Raw genomic sequence first — 19,529 nt, 5'->3', positions numbered from 1 at the left:
TACTAATAATTAAAACCATGTACCTCTTGAAATACCTTAAAACCAAAAAAAGTTGGGTGAACCCACGCCACCTTGATCACCGAGTTAGTGGCGTCTCAACTTATTGGCCCCACCACATGAGCCGAGCCTTCGTGGGCGTTTTAAACCCAGAAAGTCTCAAGAGTACTTCTTTGTACTCACAAACTCCGGTACTTCTTTTTGTTTCCTTGAATGTGAACACATTTTACCTTCCTATGGATTTTTTTACCAAGTGTGGCCTAAAGGTGATGCAACACCGGGTACAGTTCCGTGATCACAGATGCATATTCACCTCTATAAGACAGAACGAAGAGACATAAAATGATTGCAAAACAGGCTGACATCCATCGAAAGTAAGGGACTAAAGCTTATTATCATCATGTTGATAAAAGAGAGAGCATTTACAGAGTAAACACTTAATATGGAGCACTGAGAATCTTTACTTACAATCAAGGAGATTAGTGTTTTAACAGCTTAAACTAGCCTTGAACCAAAGATTTGATACAAAAGAAAATCCAAAGCGAGGAACAAATCTGAATAAAGAACAGTCTGCTCTCCACATTCCTTCATGATAGAGGAGCATCACTGAGATGAACTCCGATCTCTGCCAGGGGACCAAGAATCAAACTCCACCGCATATACAAAGATTCCAGAACCCCCTCCCTTCTTGGCAGCAAAAGACTAGCCGATAGACTATGAATCACCATCTACAGCATGTACAAGAGATTGAGGCCTCAGCAAATGACTGCCATCTCGCAACCACCATATACTGAAGTCACATACTGTCCAGGCAAGCCTTGAGATCAAGAAGCCATTAAAAGCACGCAATATGAGCTTGTTTTAATACCCTTATTTTGAAATTGGCACAGTTAGTGCAAGCATAAAGTAAACAATCATAAGACATGGAGCACAGAAGTTTAACCGACTCTTAAATGCCTCACAAAAAAATTGCATAAGCTGCTAGCACTGTGGTATAGCATTAATCCGACCACCCATTGACATCCTCAGAGAACCTTGCTCTTAATTCAAGATAGAAACAACCTCCGAACAGATTTTTTTTTCTCTTTTCCTTTTATGAGTATACTGAGTAGGGCAGAATAAAACTAAGCTGCTCCACATGAGATAATGTTCTGATCAGCCTGTTCCATACAAAGAAAGAATTTGGGAAGAAATGTGAAAAAAAGATAATAGGATAATTTCTAGCTTGGATTCTATCTTTTCAGGAAAAGGCAAATACTCCTTCAAGCATATCATCGTGATCATGATCATCAGTTTTCTCCTTCATAGTATGGCTGCTGCTGCTGCTGCTATCATCCACATGAGCAGCAACTTCAGTCAATTTACGGCATCCATCTACTTCTGATACTTTACAGTAGCCCTCCTGAAAATAATGGACAATGTCCAGAGAGGCATTTGTCTCTGCAGACCCAGACTCTGGATGCAAGTGTGGGATCAAGTAAGATAGATTAGGTTCAGATGTTACTGAGCTTCCAGTACAACTCTCAACACCATCAACAGTGAGGTCATCTTTTGCAACTTGGCTTCTAATAGAAGGTGACCGAGTCTCTGCAAGCAAACCAGCACTTGTCAAAACATTGTTGTTTTCATCCCTCTCATTCACACGAGGAGTATGGTGATTACTAGGGTTGGCTACTCTGTTTTTACCTCTTGAAGAATCCAATCCATTTGGCTTGTGGTTCATCTGACTTGCAACATGCAAGGACTCTAGACAAGCTGGCTTCTACACAGACAGAAGCACAGCAGGATCTTGTGGCCCCAAATAACCATCACGGTTTGAGGAAAGCACATCACAGGTTCTTGGAGAATCTTAACAGAAGTAAAAAGACTAAGTTTTTTCAATCACATTTTAGTGGGAATCAAGTGCAGCATGTTTTAAATGTTTGATTGGAAACAAACAAAAAACACACAGCCAATCCGAAGATAGTATCGGCTTTTTATTCATTATCCCTTCTACTGGGCCGGGTCCTAAATCATCAGGTTAGGCATGCATCGAGTAGGGTGAGCACCAGCTGGTTCAGGCTGTTGAACCAAGCTGAGCCCAGTCCAAGCTATTTAAGTTAGTCTCACACCAGAACTGGACCAAGCCTGGATCACCCAGCCCACTTGGCGCACCTCTGCTACCAAAGCAGAACCATGTCTATGCAAAAAGGGGACAGGTAGAAAAAGGAGGGTCCCTCCCTTGTAATATATATATATATATATATATATGGGTTAATATTTGGTGCTATTGAAGGCACAAAATTATATGGAAATATTGAGCTGGAAGTCATAGGTTCAAGCTTTATCGACTCAATCTGACCACATAGATGTGTTCAGGATGGTTTGTTTGCTAAGGATCAAACCTTGGATCAAGTTATTTCGATCCAAAAATATGATTTTTTGAGTCATGAAATTTTTGTGAACTATGGACTGTTAATTTTTGAAGCCCTTAAAAAACATGCTTATGTGTCACAATCATATGATTCAAAACTCATTTCCCACTAAACAAAACTTGTAGATAACATCCATAGAATTCAATCTAAAAAAAAAAAGATAAAACCTATGATTTTCAGCTCAATAGTTTCATATAATTTTGTGCCTTCAATATCACCATATATATATATATATATATATATATATATATATATATATATATATATATATATATATATATATATATATATATATATATATATATATATGTATATGGTTAAATATTGGTTACTAATGAAGGTAAGGAACTAATGACTAGAAATCACTCTTTTCTTGAAAAATTTATAATTTTTTGTAGATCAAATGTTAAAGATGTGATCCACATGGTTTGTTTAGTAGGAAACTTGTTTTAAATCATGTGATTATGACAAGTAATTATATTTTTAAAGAGGTCCAAAAATCAATGGCCCACAATGTGCGAAAATTGCATAACTCAAAAGATCACATTTTTACATCAAAAAAACATGATCCAAGGCTTGATCCTTAGCAAACAAACCATGTTGAACACATCCATGTGGTTAGATTGAGTCCATACAACTTATACCTATGGTTTCTAGCTCATTAGTTTCTTACCTTCAATAGTAGCAAATATTTTTCACACACACACACACACACATATATATATATATATATATATATATATATGAGGCGGTAGCTGCTAGGGGTGGCAAAACCTGACCCGACCCGCCAACCCGCCTCTTAGGAGGGTTCAGGTTGGGCTTAAGCCAACCCGTTTAATAAACGGGTCGACCCGCGTAACCCGTTTATTAAACGGGTCGGGTTCGGGTTGGGGGTATGCCAACCTGCCAACACGGCTGACCCGTTTAATAAACGGGTTAGGCGGGCGGGGCAACCCGCCGACCCGTCTGCCAACCCGACCCGTCGACCCGCCAACCCGAGAACCCGACCCAACCCATTTATTAAATGGGTTGGCGGGTCATGTCGGGTTACCCGTTTATTAAACGGGCCGGGTTCGGGTTGAGGTATGCTGACCCGCCAACCCGTCGGGTCGACTCGCCAACCCGACACGATTGCCACCCCTAGTAGCTGCTAAACACCAACCAACCGGGCTTCTGAAGGGTTTTTTCATGTTTTTCTTAAATCTGACAGATGTGTTCTACATGCTTGATTTTATAGGAATCAACTCTTGGATCATCTGATTCCGATACACAGGTAGGTTTTTATAAGGTTTAAAAATAGATGGTCAAAGTTTTTCATAAATATTCAAGGCTTAAAAAATCATGTTTTTTATCAAAAAAAACATGATCCAAGTATCATTCCCTAGTAAATTGATCATGTCAAGCACATCTGTACAGTCAGATTTAAGGAAAACATGGAAAGAACCCTTCAAAACCCCAGTTAGCTAGAGAAGTGATTAGCAGCTCTCTCTCTCTCTCTCTCTCTCTCTCTATATATATATATATATATATATATATATATATATAAAACATGAAAAATGGATTATTCAGCTTTTTTGATATTTTTTCGCGGTTCCAACCCCATAAATGTGTTGGGCATGGTCAATTTACTAGGAATTCACACCTGGATCATGTGTTTCAATGAAAAAAATGGCATTTGGAGCCTCAAAATTTTACAAAGATTTTGAACCGTTGATTTTTTGAACCTTATAAAAAACGACCCATGTCCAACACATTCGTACTGTCAGATTTAAGGAAAACAAGAAAAAAAAACTTCAAAAACTTGGTTAGCTGGTGGTTAGCATCTCTCTATATATGGGTTAATATTTGGTGCTATTGAAGGCACCAAATAGTTTTTAGATTTTTTGGAACTATTGAACTGAAAATCATAGTTTTTGTAGACTAAATCTTACGGATGTGAACTACAAGGTTTGTTTAGTGGGAAATTAGTTTTAAATCATATGATTGTGACACATAAGCAGGTTTTTTAAGGGTTTCAAAAATAAACGGTTCACAGTGCACTAAAATCTCATGTCTCAAAAAAACCATATTTTTGGATTGAAATAACATGATCCAGGATTTGATCCCATATAGTTTGGTGCCTTCAATAGCACCAAATATTAACCCTATATACATATATATATATAGAGAGAGAGAGAGGGCTATTATAGTGTATGACAAATTATAATACATAAACATATGAAAAGGACGTGGAAAAGGGCTTCATGGCCACGAAGACATGTGAGCTGGGCAAACTTTTGGGACTAAGCTAAGTCCAAAATGGGCCAAGGCTGCTAAGACCATTGGGCTGGGCTCACACATGTCCACCCTAACATCGAGCTAGAGCACCATGAAGCTGACCAGGGAAGCACTACCCAGCAAGTTCAGGAGGGATCTTAAAAAATCATCCAGTGCACTGGATCCATAAGACTTACCAAGATGGGTCAATACACCCAATCATGACATGACTAAATCAATTCACTTACCAGCAATTGTGCTATTCATTAGTTCATGAGATTCATTTTGGACTAAGCTAACTCCAAAATGGGCCAAGCCTGCTAAGACCATTGGGCTGGGCTCACACATGTCCACCCTAACATCGAGCTAGAGCACCATGAAGCTGACCAGGGAAGCACTACCCAGCAAGTTCAGGAGGGATCTTAAAAAATCATCCAGTGCACTGGATCCATAAGACTTACCAAGATGGGTCAATACACCCAATCATGACATGACTAAATCAATTCACTTACCAGCAATTGTGCTATTCATTAGTTCATGAGATTCAGAAATATTTTTCTCCTGGGGTAATCTTTTCATATCCCGAGCATCAAAAGATGAAGCACTAGCATATCTTCCTGGAACACCCATCCTGGAAAAAAGAAATCCAACAAAAAGCAAGCATCAAAGTAACGTATCAAAAGTATTGGTGCTTTTTGTCCCATTGTTAAATTGAGAAACAAAAGGCAAGGGAACCATAGGCAAAGGCTTTTTGCTGAATAAAAGAAGGACAGCACAATTTACCCTAACAAACTGAATTTTACTCAAAACTAAATAAACATTTTACAAGCTACGCAGGTATAGCTCCTCCTGTGAATATTCCATTAAAAAATGAACATAAGGAGATAAAGTATGGGAACAACAAGGTTGTATTTGTGCAACGTGTGTGTCCACACACACACACACACACACACACACACACACACACACGGGGCATATTGAGACTACAAAGAACTTCACTGAAAATGAGAATATGTTTTCGGATAACCGGGGATAACCACCTCACTGACTTGCAAGCTCATTGGTGTAAAAAACCCATGTTCCCCTTGAACACCAGTACACTCAGCTTTGGTGTCACGGTAAGGGAAGCACGTTGATGGGTTTATCTCCGAGTTACCAGTCAAGGAAGCGGGAGCGGGAAGCGAGGCACTTTCAAAAATTTAGGAAGCGGGGAAGCGGGGGACTACTTAGAAGAAAATTCCGAACTGTCTCGGAAGCGAACCGGAAGCGACCTAGGAAGCGAACCGGAAGCGAGGGGGAAGCGAAAAAAAAATGGAAAAAATGGGGAAGCGAGGGGGAAGCGCGGGGGAAGTGCGCTTCCCAAAAAAGGGGGACGCTTCCCCTCACGTTTCGGAAGCGCGACGTTCCGCGCTTCCCCTTTTACCTAGGCGCTTCCGGTAACTCTGGTTTATCTATTATATTCATATTTATATTTATATTTATGTAGTGTTTTTCCATAATGATCCCTACCTTTTTGGATTCTAGAACAATTTCATCTTACCGTCAAACAGCAGTTGAACCATGCTCAATGACATCAAAATGACATAAATATTCCTATTTTCCTTTTTGTGTCATAATCACTCGGTCCTTTGCAGCAATTCTGAGACCTGGTTTTCGATAAGGAAGTGGTTACGAGTTACGAGCACTACCAGCTCTCTTTGCCTTGTACTGGTAGTTCCTTAATTGAAACCCCATCACGTTGTATGCAGCAATAAGGACTCATCAGATTGTAGATGGTGTTTTCAAACTGTAGACTGAAATACCACCGAAACACTAAAAACCATAGAATTTCATTGAGTACCCCGATGGAGAGAGGTAGAGCCAATACTAGTTGTGCCCAACACCCGATGAGTGATGAGTCTCACATGTGCCATTCAAGCATCAAAATCTCCTACTTTGTCTCCTCTCTATGCCCCTCCATTAAATCACTTAATATAGGCGAGTCCTTGCATGGTGTTAGAGATACCAAGAGAGGAATTGGGGCCATCTAGAACCCAACAACCTGAGCCACAGAATGTAGTTGAGGTTTATATCAGCGCATTGGGAACTGATCAAATCAAATCAGCCTAGTTGATCTGAGCATCCAAAAGTGAGGGAGGGAACAATTAGCCATATTTCAAGTTTAGACCACAGTAGGGTTCTGATCTTTTTATAGACCGTAATAATTCTCTTAGTCCAATCTACTCTAACCAATTTGTTGAACCCATAGAAATTCTGCAGAAAGTTTGACATTTGGGAGATTGTGGTATTAGAAAGCATCCATTAGATTTGAACAATCAGAAATGGTGTTATCAGAGAGGGGGTAAAGTGTCATTTCATCAAGGTTAAACAGCTTCTTTGATGGGAATAAACCTCAAGGATGCATGTAGAAGGTTAATGAAAAGAGGGGGGATGATTTTGGAAAACCAAATAAAGCAAAGGATGATTTTGCCTTTGGCCAATAAGGCAAGGATGATTATGGGGAAAAAAAACCTATACATACATAAGGAGAGAGAGAGAGAGAGATGGGAACCTACAAAATGGGCTTTTAGATAATTCTGACCATACAGATGTGATCTACGTGTTTGATTTCATAGGGATCGGCTCTTGGATCGTCTATTCGCAACCGTGAGTAGGTTTTTATTGAGTTTGAAAAATCAACAGCCTAAAATCTTTGTAAATTTACAAAGCTCAAAAAAACATTTTTTTTTTGGAAAAAAAGTCTGTTTTGCTAGTCAAGTATAGAAAATATTAATCCATATGTGTGTTTGTGAGTGCACACAAAACACACAAAAACATAAGGCAGATTTAGACTACAAAGATAACGACTCGAAATGAGTATATAGAAGATATAAAATGCATAACATATAAGTGATATATATATGGATGCATGTGTGTATGTGATCCAGTCTTATCCCCTAACCATCCTAAATGAGTTATTGTTCACATTCTAAAGTGTTTTTAGAGAGATAAAAGTCAATTATTTGCAATTGAATTGAGAGAGAGAGAGAGAGAGAGAGGCTTGGCATATGATCATGTGAAAAAGATTTCTCTGGTTTGGAATACTTGGGAAATTGTACCTTTTTCTTTCCAGTCACATTTTTTCGATCATTTCCCACTTCTAAATGTGTCCAACTTTACAGTGAAAAAATTTAATTGTTTCTTTAAATTAATTTGATTCAAGTCATGTTCTTTACCAAATGGGCATTTGTAGACAACTAAACACATTTACAGGTTCAGATTAAGCAAAAAACACTTGCAACTATGACTTTTCAAAGCCGTTAGGACAGTTCGAATGATCAACTGGTTAGGACCAAACTGCACAGATCAAGAAAGCTTGTGAAATACGACCGCAATTAATGCTGAATACAACAAGTAGCTGTAATCAGAATCTCATATCTTTAACTCAGTAGGAGTGGAAGTAACATTGCCCATAACCACATACCAAAAAGGACAGGCAATAATAAACAACTAGGAAAAGAGCAAATTCTTGGGAGTAAATGATGCCCATGCAACTCCGCAAAAGGGATTTTATGGGGAAAGGAACCATTAAGGTCGCGTTCAGAAGCAATAAGAAGTTTCATAGGAACAAAAAAATTTGCCTACGAGAAGTTTCGATATGATAACTTTTCTAAATGAATTTTTTTTGCTTGTTTGTGTAGCATGAGAAAAACAGAGTGAAAAAAATGTGAGAAAATCAGAGAGAGAAAGAGAGGTGGACCGACCACACCCAAGAGAGAGAGAGAGAGACCTGAAATGGCGATGGGTGAGAGGAAGATAAAGATGGAGGAAGCTCTTCCTATGGCATCCCATGGAATGAGATGTGTTGTGGGTGAATGGTGTCCCTAATGCAAAAAGAAATTTTTATAGAAAAAATTCCTCCACCCTCCCAGGTGAATTTTTCCCATAAAAAATCAGACTGTTTAGAAAAGCTTTCCTTTCAAAAAATTTATCTTGTTTGGAGCTGATGGAAAAGTTGCAATTTTTTCTTTCCTACTATTTTCCCACTTCCAAACGTACCCTAAAGATATACAACAAGAGTGGTTGAGGAAGAGGACTCCAGACCTCATCAACAAAAGCCCAAGGGTTAAAGGAAAGAGTTCCTTCTTCTGTCAAGATAGCATTTGAGATATCTATGCTTGACCAAATCATTTACATCTTGGTGAATATGGGATCTTAAAGGTTGAGAGGGAGAGAACAAGTTAGTTGCTTAGAAAACCATGGAAAGTCCGGACTACTCACATCCATAATTTCCTAGCATGGATGATCCTAGTTGACATTAGAACTATAAGAAAATCAGCTCTGGCCAAGTATCTTCAAAGATTCCTAGGAACTCACAAGCACCACAGGAGGAATAGATTCAACAAAATTAGAACTGACCAGTTCATGATATTCTTGTTGGCAATGAGGTTCTCAAGGTCAAGGGGAGGCGAAACAAGTTTTCAAACAAATCATTAAGAATAAATGAAGAGGAATGTGCAATGAAAAAGAATTCAATATCTTTTGGCTCTCATCATCCAGAGATACATAAGTGGGAACATTCATCAGTGTCCCCACTGTAAATTACCCAAAGCTTCCTGGTGTGGACAAGTAGTACCTCTCAAATGTACAAGCATCAACCCAGAACAGTTGTCACTTGAAAGACATCCACAACTTGGGAAAGTCAATCTGATAGATATTGGAGTTATTAAGCAGAGGCTGGGCACCAAGCAAGTTATTTCAAATGAGATTCGAAGTGATAGGTTTCCATAATATGTGTTTTATCAAAGCTTCCAGTAAACCATGTGACATGAAAGTTTACTCTTGACATTGGACAAGAACAAGGAGCTAAGCAAACAACGAGGAATTACATGTGGAAGGATTTAATGAAACAAATACAGAATTTCTTGTTTATCAGGTTTTAAACAGCAAAATAATATCAGCAAAACACATAAGGATAAAAGTGTGCTTGAATAAATGAATAAACTTCTGTGAAGGCACCAGAGGCACTTACAACTGGAGTAAAAACTTCTAAAGAACCATACACAATCCTTCCGGCGTGCCTCTCCCCAAAAGGGAAAACTCATTTATGCCTTACCATAGAAATAGACTATTTTCATGAAAGAAAAATCTATTTTAAGCTCATCTGTCAAAATCATAGGGCTGGCCATATCTAACATTTAAATTCTAGAATCCTAAATGAAAAAGGAGCTGTGCACATGTTACATTATAGTTTTCTGATGAATCCTTACAAGAACTAAAAGATAGAAACAAAGAAGAGATCTCAAAAAATGGATAACCTTAAACTCACCTAACACTTTGATCAGATTGGCAGCCATGAAAATGGTCAAAGACTGGCAATAAATCCTTTTCCCTAATTTCAATCTCTTGAACAAGCACCTTCTCAATTTCTATCTCTCCACCAGAGCAGTCATGACCATCTGTCCCATTAGTCATTGCAGAACTCATTACGTAGAAACAGATCTGGAGAAAAACAAATTGAAAAATATAATTAGAGAAAAAGAAACACTTACACCAGGCAAAAACATGATAAAAATAGAATATCCACCTTTGATGTTTGCCATATGGGAATCCTTCCTGAATTTATCTGTACTTCAGCATTTGATAAATATAGGCGACAACTTTCATTGGTCTTATGAAGATCTTTTCCATCCACCCCATTGCTCAATGTTTTCAAGCAATTTGTTTGTGTATCATCACAATCAGTGGAATCCGTAGAGGTTCTGCTGCTCTCTACTCTATCAAATATAATAGAAGTTATATTGCCCTCTCTTTCAGGCCAATTTGTTCTTCGGCAAACATCCCACCATTGAAGAGGTTCAGTAACAACCTTAAAGTCCTCATCCTGATTTGATCCCAAAGACCCAGCAACAGTTCTTGGCGAGTGATTATTATTACAATATGATTCTATGCTGAATGAAGGAAGGAGGTCATGTTGAATGACATGACCTGATGGAGAGTACACCAACAAATGCTCTAAATAATTAGATTTTAAACGACCTGACTGAGGAACATGGTGTACTGAATTGTGAAAAACTGCAGAAATGGCACCAGATGGTGCATTTTTCTTAGCTGCATAGGTAACCGCAGGTCCACTAACTGTATTAAGCCATCCACCACAACCATTCTTTATCCTGCTTACAACAGAAAGTGTAATAGGGGGTGGAGGTGGAGGTGGTGGCAGTGGCAAAGGATGACGCATATTCAACGTGCAAGATCCAGAAGGTAACCACCAAGGTGATGGGGAATCAAGAAACAAGGCTGAACCATCAACACAAGAAGCATGTGAGTAAAGAGCTACTTCACCACCAAAAGGAGACAATGCAAAAATATGGCATGTGCCCCTGGATGAGATAATTGCAATCCACTGGCTGTAGTTGCTGAAACAGATATCTTGTATGACCTATTAAAAATGAAAATGTAATAGTCAACTTCAAGCCAAAAATGAAATGTAAACTTATCATAAGCATCATAATTTCTTACTGCAGAGGTCATTCCACGATATAGTTTGTATAGGTGGACATGTGATGCACTCAAATCATAACAGACAGAGTCTGGATCACCAGCAACCCGCAATGGCATTATGCGGAAGACATTTATATTGTTTCCATGTACAGATGCAGTTACCAAAAGGGTGCCACTAGGATCAAAGCAAAGAGCAGATATCGGACTGGTATGAGCCCTAAACTGAGCAATAGTGGCTTTTGTCACAAAATCCTTGACTACGACCTGCAGTAAATGATTTCTCGAATCATCAAATTATCAACTGAATACTCTTCTACTAATCACATGGAATTTTGCAGTGGATACATCATACAAAGATTAAAGAGAACTGCATTTTCCAGTCAGAGTAGAAGATCTCACCACACCAGAATTATCATTTTCACTTGGGTGTGCAGATGATGTAACCCTGCCCACCGACCAGCTCCCATTTGATGAAACAGGTGAACTAGAACCATCAGGTAAGATGTCTTGGCAGTATTTAGACAAAGTTTTATAGCCCATATCTCCAATATTAATCAAACCAGCAGCAAGGTGCTTGCCTGATTCCATGGCTAACCGGGCCATCAAGCTCCCACTCCCAGGTGAAGTTGATGGACTGGCACCAGGAGAGGGAGTGAGGTTTTGGGGACTAAGACGACCTGTGTTTGATATTACAGACTGATTTGAAGCATAAGACAACCACCGTGGTCCCACTGCCATTGGACCATACCCAATGTTAACGCCCGTGACTCCTTGACCCAGCAGGGGAATAGGGTAAGTAATTACACTGAATTTATTCTCAAGAGTGACAGGATCAAAACAGTATATCTGGCACCAAAGGAGACCAAGTCAGACTTCCAAGAACATATATTGTAATAAAACTTGTGATATCCACTAGAATAATTTTTTCTGGCACCCAGAAGATAATAATGCTTACTTGTGCCGCTAATGCCACAGCTATGATTCGTGGACTGCAACGAATTAAGTAAACTGTAGAACGGAACCTCAGAACATGCACGTAGCTGTGAGACCTCAGGGAATAGAACCGCACAACTGTCGAAATGGAAGTATTTGGTTCTTGAGGATAACTTGTTCCATCCCGTAACTTTCCACCAGAACTGCCACCTTGAACCAAGGTAGTACCGTTTGCTTCACCTGCAACAACTAAGAGCAGTGGATGTGATTCTATAAAGCCACCACCGGCCTCTGACTTTGATGGAAGAGGCTGCATTTGTAAAAATGTGACTGGACCATCACGCTTTGACACCAGTTCACGAACATTGGAAGCATCTTCAACGTCAAGAACTTGGAACCCATTGGAATAACCAAGCAATAGAACGTGCTTGAAAGCAGAAGGGCCAAGCTCTAACTTGTCAAATCCAGCCCACAGTACCTGTTTGATCAGTGACAGTTTCAAACAACGCAAGCATCCAAAAAATTATATTTATGGCAGACATAACTGCATAAGATGGAAAATACCTGATAATGTTTCAATTATCCCATAATATTTTTTGTTTTTTACTAAGGCAACTGGGGTTACACAGGTGCCTACCTATTTACAGTAATAGATGTGGTTACATAATGTTGTTAGTGGGAAACCACTCAGGTGGTTTGTCTTTTTCCAGATCCTGTCCTGTCCAACTACCGCCAAGTTAGCAATAACTCTGAACTTCATGATTACAATCTTTGGATATCAGAGAACATTTAAACCTTGCAACCTATATATATGGGAAAAAAGGTTCCAATTGACCATGACCGTCCATCTCCTTCCTTCAAGTTGCTAATGCATATTTGTTTTATTTTTTTCAGTCAAATATAAAAATTAAACTTTAAATGGTTTTTATTGTTAATTAATAAAATTTTAAAGGAATAAATGCATACATATATGTGTGTATGTGTGTGTATATGATACAGTATGACATGGTGTACAATAAACATGTATTTGAAGTCCTTTTCAATACAAGAGCTATTTAATTTTTACAACACACTTACAAAATCCCATTGCATAATTACAAGTTACCTTGTCAAGAGTCAAGATTAAATATACTCATGTCAACCACATTACAAATAGAAAATCATCAAGTAATATCAAAAGGCTCAGACTTTACAAAATAAGTCACGGACATGGTGATGAACATGTCCAACATAGTTTTTGGTGCCTTCATAAAGTGTTTGCAATCTACATTAGCATCATGTTATCTTGACAAGGACATGAAACAAAAAGGCTAGGTGAATTGCTTGTGTGACGGTGCTTCATTGTTGCTGAGTTATACAAAAAACCTGAGAACAAGTAACAAACCACACCATGTATAATTGCAAACAAGCATAAACCATAAGTATTAAGCTAAACACTATAATAAGATTGAAAACGAATTAAGTGCAAATTGTCAAACAACAAAAAAGGGGAGGCAAAGTTTTATCAATGTCTCTCATTGACTGTTTTCACCAATCACAGCAAGAGCAACAATGAAATGATGGGCATTCTTCTCTGCACTCATCATTTTCCTCTCTTTTCTCGTCCTCTATGTTTAGTCCTAGTCATTCACTATAATTAATAACATGCAAGAACCTTTTTTTGACTGTGTATAATAAGATAAATACCAAAATACTAGTTGCAGAAAAACCTAACATAACTGGAAGAAAATTTTACAAATTTTGTTGAAAAAAGTTTGGTTCCCAACAACCAAGAAAAGCCATATCTTATAATATGGTACAATACGACATGTGCCATGCACGTTTAGTATACTCCATTTTTATTACAGAAGGAATGCATCATATCATATCAAGGTGCAATAGTTCAATAAATCATATCATACAATATAGTAAGATTTTTACGACATTGGTTCAAAATAGAGTTGCCACTTGGGGAAGCTGGAGCGGGAAGCGGTCATGGAAGTGGAAGCAGGAAGCGAGGCATTTCCAAAATTCTAAGAAGCGGGAAGCGCGGGACGACTTAGAAGCGAACCAAGAATCATCTCTTAGGAAGTGAACCGAAAGCGACCTAGGAAGCGAGGGGGAAGCGAGCTTCCCATTTAGGGGAAGCTAAATGGAAACCATGCTTCCCATTTTTTTTGCGCTTTCCAGCACGTTTTGAAAGCATCACGTTTTGCGCTTCCGAAACATGCTTTGGGGAAGCACGTTTTTCCATGCCTTATGGCGCTTCTGGTAACCCTGGTTCAAAATCTTCCTGCTGCCCATGCAATTAACATGTCCATGTTCCGTATGCATGGATATGACATAAGCATGAAGTAGTTATTAGATGCAACGTTGTTGCCTGGAAACCAACATTGTCAGATTAGGATGCAAAAATGGGAAACAATTTGGGAAGTGGAAGTGAGAAGGGAGGCATTATAAAATTTATAGGAAGCAAAACGAGAATGGAAAAGGAAGCGATATAAGAATCGAATGGGAAGCGAAATAGGAATCAAACATAAAGCGAATAAAAACTAAAATAAAAATGATTGTTCTTAAATATCACAATTTTTCAATGTGAGGATTTAATTTTTCTTAAAATTTTACAATGATGGTTACCAATTTAGAAAAAGCACATGGGAAGCGAGTGGAATTGTAAGAGGAAGCATGTGAAAAACATGAAATGAAGCATGAGAAAAGTGCATAGGAAGCATGTAGGGAAAAGCATGGATGAAGCATGGGAGAATCGAAATTCCTATCAAGTTTCAAAAGCAAGGAGTATTGTGCTTCCTTTCCACCTATCTAAGAAACTTCAGATAACTTTGGTAGCAATGTACAATATATAGAATACCATCCTTTAGTATCCTCCACCTAAATTGTGTATCAGCAAGATTCCTTCTAATAAAGACCACTTTGAAATATATACACACTGCACGTATGTATGTTTGATCACGAACATCTCACCAAACTATTCTGATTCACTTTTTTCTTTGAGAGAGTTCATCTCATTAAAATTGCAAATACACATCCGAATTTGCATAAAAGATTTCCCCATGAAAACTTTCCACAATGTGGTTTTGATCTAAAAGAAAAAGGAACCATTACCAATGATGCAAAACATGGGAGGATTGAGGGCAGATTCACATTAAAGCCCATGTCATCCTTCCATCTGTAAAGTGTAAACTAATATGGACCAAGGTGACTTTGACTCATACCAATTTGCAACTTTTCTTGGAGTTTGGAGTCCAGGGTTCTCCCACTCTATAAATAAAGGTAGTTGTATAGTCGAAGGTGTAAGGTCATAGAGTAGGCCATCCCATGGATCATACAAAAGACTATTATATCAAAAACGCGTTTCCAGATTAGATAAGTCCAAAACTCTTAGTTGGGTATAGGCTCACCATACCTAGTTGATCCCACACTATTTTTTTCCTTAATCTTGTTTTGCAAGGCTGCATCAACATGAAAAAAGTAGGTGTTGTATGGATCATGCATATGACTGCCTCAGATATTTTGAATATAACCACCATTCCTACAAGTTCCTTCAAGAACAGTGTCCCATTTATTATTTATCCTTCACTGAATAAGGTTTATCATCCTATGTCAAAGAATGGACAAAGCCCCATGAACACTTCAGTGATCACTGAAGTTAATGACTCAAACCCAAGGCACAGCTACACTTTGGATCAAGACAAAATCAAATTTGTATAAACAGGCACAAAATGCAAAAACTGGCTGAACAAAGTTTTAAATCTATGATTCTACATCAACTGGACTCATGCACAGTTTTGGATTTTGATGATTCAAGATGTGTTTTAAAGCTATGCTTCACATTTACATAATGTAATGGAAAGGTGTACATACTCCATCTTAGACAAGGAATTTCAAGTTTGAATTTTATCATGAGCAACTAAAATAAGATGAATAACAATTAAAAATTAAGAGCCTTAAAATCCAACCAAATCAGGGCAACAACATTGCAATACAATACAGTAAGGCAGTTACAACCAGAGTTGTTAGTCTGGGAAGCAGGAGCATGAAGCGATTCGGGAAGCGGGAAGCGAGGCAGTTCCAAAATTTTAAGAAGCGGGAAGCATGGGACGACTTAGAAGCGAACCAGGAATCGTCTCGAAAGCAAGAACAGAATCGAACATGAAGCGACCTAAGAAGCGAACTGGAAGAGACCTAGGAAGTGAGGTGGAAGCGAGGGGAAAGCGAAAAAAAGAAAGAAAAACAAGAAAAAAAAAGGAAAAAAGAAGAGGAAGCGAAGGATAAGCGAGCTTCCCCTAAATGGGGAGTGTGCTTCTCAATTTTTTTGGCGCTTCCCAGCACGTTTCAGAAGCGCCGCGTTTCACGCTTCCCCAAGTCCTATGGCGCTTCCGATAACCCTGGTTACAACTATATTTTGCATGTTCAGACTTTTCATCTTTAATAACAACTAATAACTGCACAGGGAGTTCTGCTTATGAAATCATGAAGCTTAAGAAAATAATGAATTCAGTCAACATATTCTATTATTTCTAGATAGATACTACTTGGATGAATTGAAAGTCTCCAATATCATCTTTAACACTTGTGTCCATTCTCCGGTCAGAGGTTGAATGGATGTTCAATCTTACGAATTGATTAGATGAACAGATGTTAATGTTGTCAACATTCCTAGTTCTTAGGGGAAGAAAAGAATCCTAAATCAAAGAGGCGATCAAACTTAAAATCTAAAATAATCAAACTCAAATTGTTTGATTTTTATTTTTCACAAAATTTTCTCTTTAATACTGGAAAATGGCTACAATAAAAGAAGAATCAATGGAAGATAAAGCGACCACAGAAAAGACTGGTATAGGTGAGAACATCAAGATGAATGAGTGAAGAGATTTACATATCAATGATTCAGAATTATAGTTCTATTGGCTGTAGGCACTAGAAAATCTGAAAAAATAAATCAAATTTGTTACTTCAAAAATGTTGCAGTAAAAATCATACTGAATTCTACAAATGTAATATAAATAAACTTTTTTTTCTACAAAGACATTGACATGATATAACCCATGGATCTCTTAAATGGCCTCCATGTCCAACAAATAGTATGATTCAACCACTTATGATTCTCTTTTTCCATCATCTATTCCATTAAATTCTTTTCACATAAATATAGTTTAATTGACTCTGCTTGAAAAAAGAAAACTACCCCCTCAACTCACCCATCACCACCACAGTATGGTATCAAACAGTCCAGAACGAGATCTTTCTTACGTTCACTGTACAGCAAGTCAATTAGTAGCAGAAATTTTTTTTCCTATTTGAACGATGATCAAGGAAGCCACACATATGAGTTCGAGAGAATCATTTGATTGAGACTGTCACTATGTGGAGTCGAAATAATTTCCAACTTTTGAGTGCAAAGCTTGCTTCTTTCTTACATGTGCGATTACTTATTATTCAATCAGTTGATGTCCCACTTCCATTATTAACAGGGAAATCTTTCTTGGAAATAAAGTTTGATTAAATTATTTATTATCTGGTCATAATAAATCATCGCTAATTATGCAAAAGACTGCATTTCACTTTTCTCCTTTCCTATTCGCTCACTATCTGCCTCGATACTCCGCCAAGTTTTTCTTAAATTTAATTTATTTGATACGGTCGCACCTGGCCAATGCATTCATCCATTACGAGCATCTACAACCTTTATTATAACATTGATTGGGGATTATCAAGAAAAGTAAAACACTGCAGCCACACCTCTACCAAAAGGGGAAATGATTCCACTACTTCCCCTTTGCTGCTATCTTTTCCAACAATTGCCACAATAAGACGTTCCGTTTTGGCTGTACCAAAGAAGAAAGGAAAAGAAAAGCAAAAGAAATATAATAGTTCTCGTTCACTGTACCAAGCACTAACATCAATACTCGTGTCAAAAGTACTAGTAATTAGCGTTAATATTAAATCATATCACCACAACAAGATCTTCTTCATGCAAAAAATAAACAAGAGAAAAAGAACAGAAAGACGTGAAACCCTTCTGTTTCCTCCAAACACAAAGAAGAACCGTTCTTATGGCGATTCAAAGGATACCCAATTTGCAAAATATCAATCTAATGCGAGGAATGAACAGCTTGACGAAGAAAAGCCTCAAGAAACAATCAAGAACAGAAGGGGTTGAAAAAACAAAGACCTGGTCCTTCTCCTCCTCCTCCTTGAAGGAAATTGATGCGGCCACGGACGCGCCAGCCGATCGGACGGTGGAAGCGACAGAGTTGGCATTGGAAGAGACGGTCTTCAGGCAGGAAGAGATGATCCGAATGGAATTCGGAAGCAACCGACCGCCACCGCTACCGTTCCTCGCCGACTTCCCATCTTTCCTCATCCCACGACGCCAGAACCCCCACCCAAACCACCATCAGCGTCCGGAATCAACACCTCGTACCAGCACCCGAATCCAAACCCATCCTCCCCACAACCAACAACCGAAACCCAACCATCGAAGAAACCATCTTCCACGCCTTTCTCTACAAACGTCCTATTGGGATGTTGATGATAAATAACGACGACGGTGGTCTCTTAGAAATGAATGACTTGCTCCATACACATCTCTCTCTTGCTCACCAAGAAACGGAATTTGATTTTATGCAACACGCTTCCTCTCTCTCTCTCTCTCTGTCCCTCTCTGATCCTAATCCCGTATGTTGTCAGATGAACACGCCCTGATCAATCAATCGATCGACCATAAGCTGTTGTATTATCAAGGTTCAGAAAAGGAGAAAAATAAAAATAAAAAAGACAAAAAGGAAGGGAGTTATCGCCAACAAAAAACACACTGGGAAGTCTTTTGGGGTACCATACAAAATTTGAGAGAGAGAGAGAGATTGGTATTTGGGCAATAAAATATAAAGGAAAGTGATTAGTGAGAGAAAGAAGGGAAGCGGCAGAGAGGGCGGAAACACTTAAATTTCCAGAGCCAGAGAGAGAGAGAGAGAGTAATGCCCTCTCCTCCCCAGCACCTTCCCCTCCGACTCGGACCGTCCGGTTCTACTTCACGCGCCCCTGACTCGGTCAATGCGGGTCCTCTGCAGAGACGGCCCAAGACTTGGCGACGCAACGGACTCGACCAACACATTGTGGATGAAAGAGGTGATCCAGACGCACACAGAGCGGACTCGGCCGCGACTCCTCCGTGGTCGGACTCGGAGCAAATCTTTGGAGAGCCCCCAAGTTGGACCCACCGGTGGGATCCGTTTGAGAGGTCCCTATTCCATAGAGGCCTAAACAAATCCGCCTTTCGGACGCTCCAACCCCCTCGTGAAAGACGTAATGCCAGCCTTGCCTTTTTCACACGTGGGACCCTCTCGGTGACTGGTACGTGGCTCTCTCGTCGTGCCCCAAAATCCGGACCCATTTCAGGTAACCCAGACCCGGTTTAAATGTCCCGGTTCTACTTATTCACGTACC

The 19,529-nt window shown here is 39.0% G+C and overlaps 1 protein-coding gene across 1 annotated transcript; it reads right to left on the bottom strand.

The window, feature by feature from the left end:
- Positions 1-365: 365 nt before the first annotated feature.
- LOC149851267 (autophagy-related protein 18g-like) lies at positions 366-19,035 on the bottom strand. The gene is made up of 8 exons (XM_089999608.1): positions 18,256-19,035; positions 12,106-12,561; positions 11,550-11,996; positions 11,169-11,414; positions 10,234-11,088; positions 9,976-10,148; positions 5,180-5,298; positions 366-1,584 (listed from the first exon to the last, which is right to left on the bottom strand). The coding sequence occupies exons 1-8, from the start codon at positions 18,445-18,447 to the stop codon at positions 1,238-1,240; spliced, it is 2,835 nt and encodes a 944-aa protein (XP_089855734.1). The 5' UTR covers positions 18,448-19,035; the 3' UTR covers positions 366-1,237.
- Between the last annotated feature and the right edge of the window lie 494 nt (positions 19,036-19,529).

The sequence above is a fragment of the Nuphar pumila genome, chromosome 1 (assembly GCF_984573655.1).
Source record: "Nuphar pumila chromosome 1, dmNupPumi1.hap1.1, whole genome shotgun sequence".
Classification (NCBI taxonomy): domain Eukaryota; kingdom Viridiplantae; phylum Streptophyta; class Magnoliopsida; order Nymphaeales; family Nymphaeaceae; genus Nuphar; species Nuphar pumila.
The sequence above is the reverse complement of the archived record's forward strand: the minus strand, read 5'-3'. Positions and strand labels throughout refer to the sequence as shown.

Bases quoted from the DNA above. Each gene is read 5' to 3' on its own strand.
- LOC149851267 (XM_089999608.1), bottom strand. From the start codon at position 18,447: ATGAGGAAAGATGGGAAGTCGGCGAGGAACGGTAGCGGTGGCGGTCGG. The intron at 11,997-12,105 runs GTAAGCATTATT...CTTTGGTGCCAG, and splicing joins CTGTGGCATTAGCGGCACAA to ATATACTGTTTTGATCCTGT. The intron at 5,299-9,975 runs GTGAGTTTAAGG...TCTTTTTTCCAG, and splicing joins CAATCTGATCAAAGTGTTAG to GATGGGTGTTCCAGGAAGAT.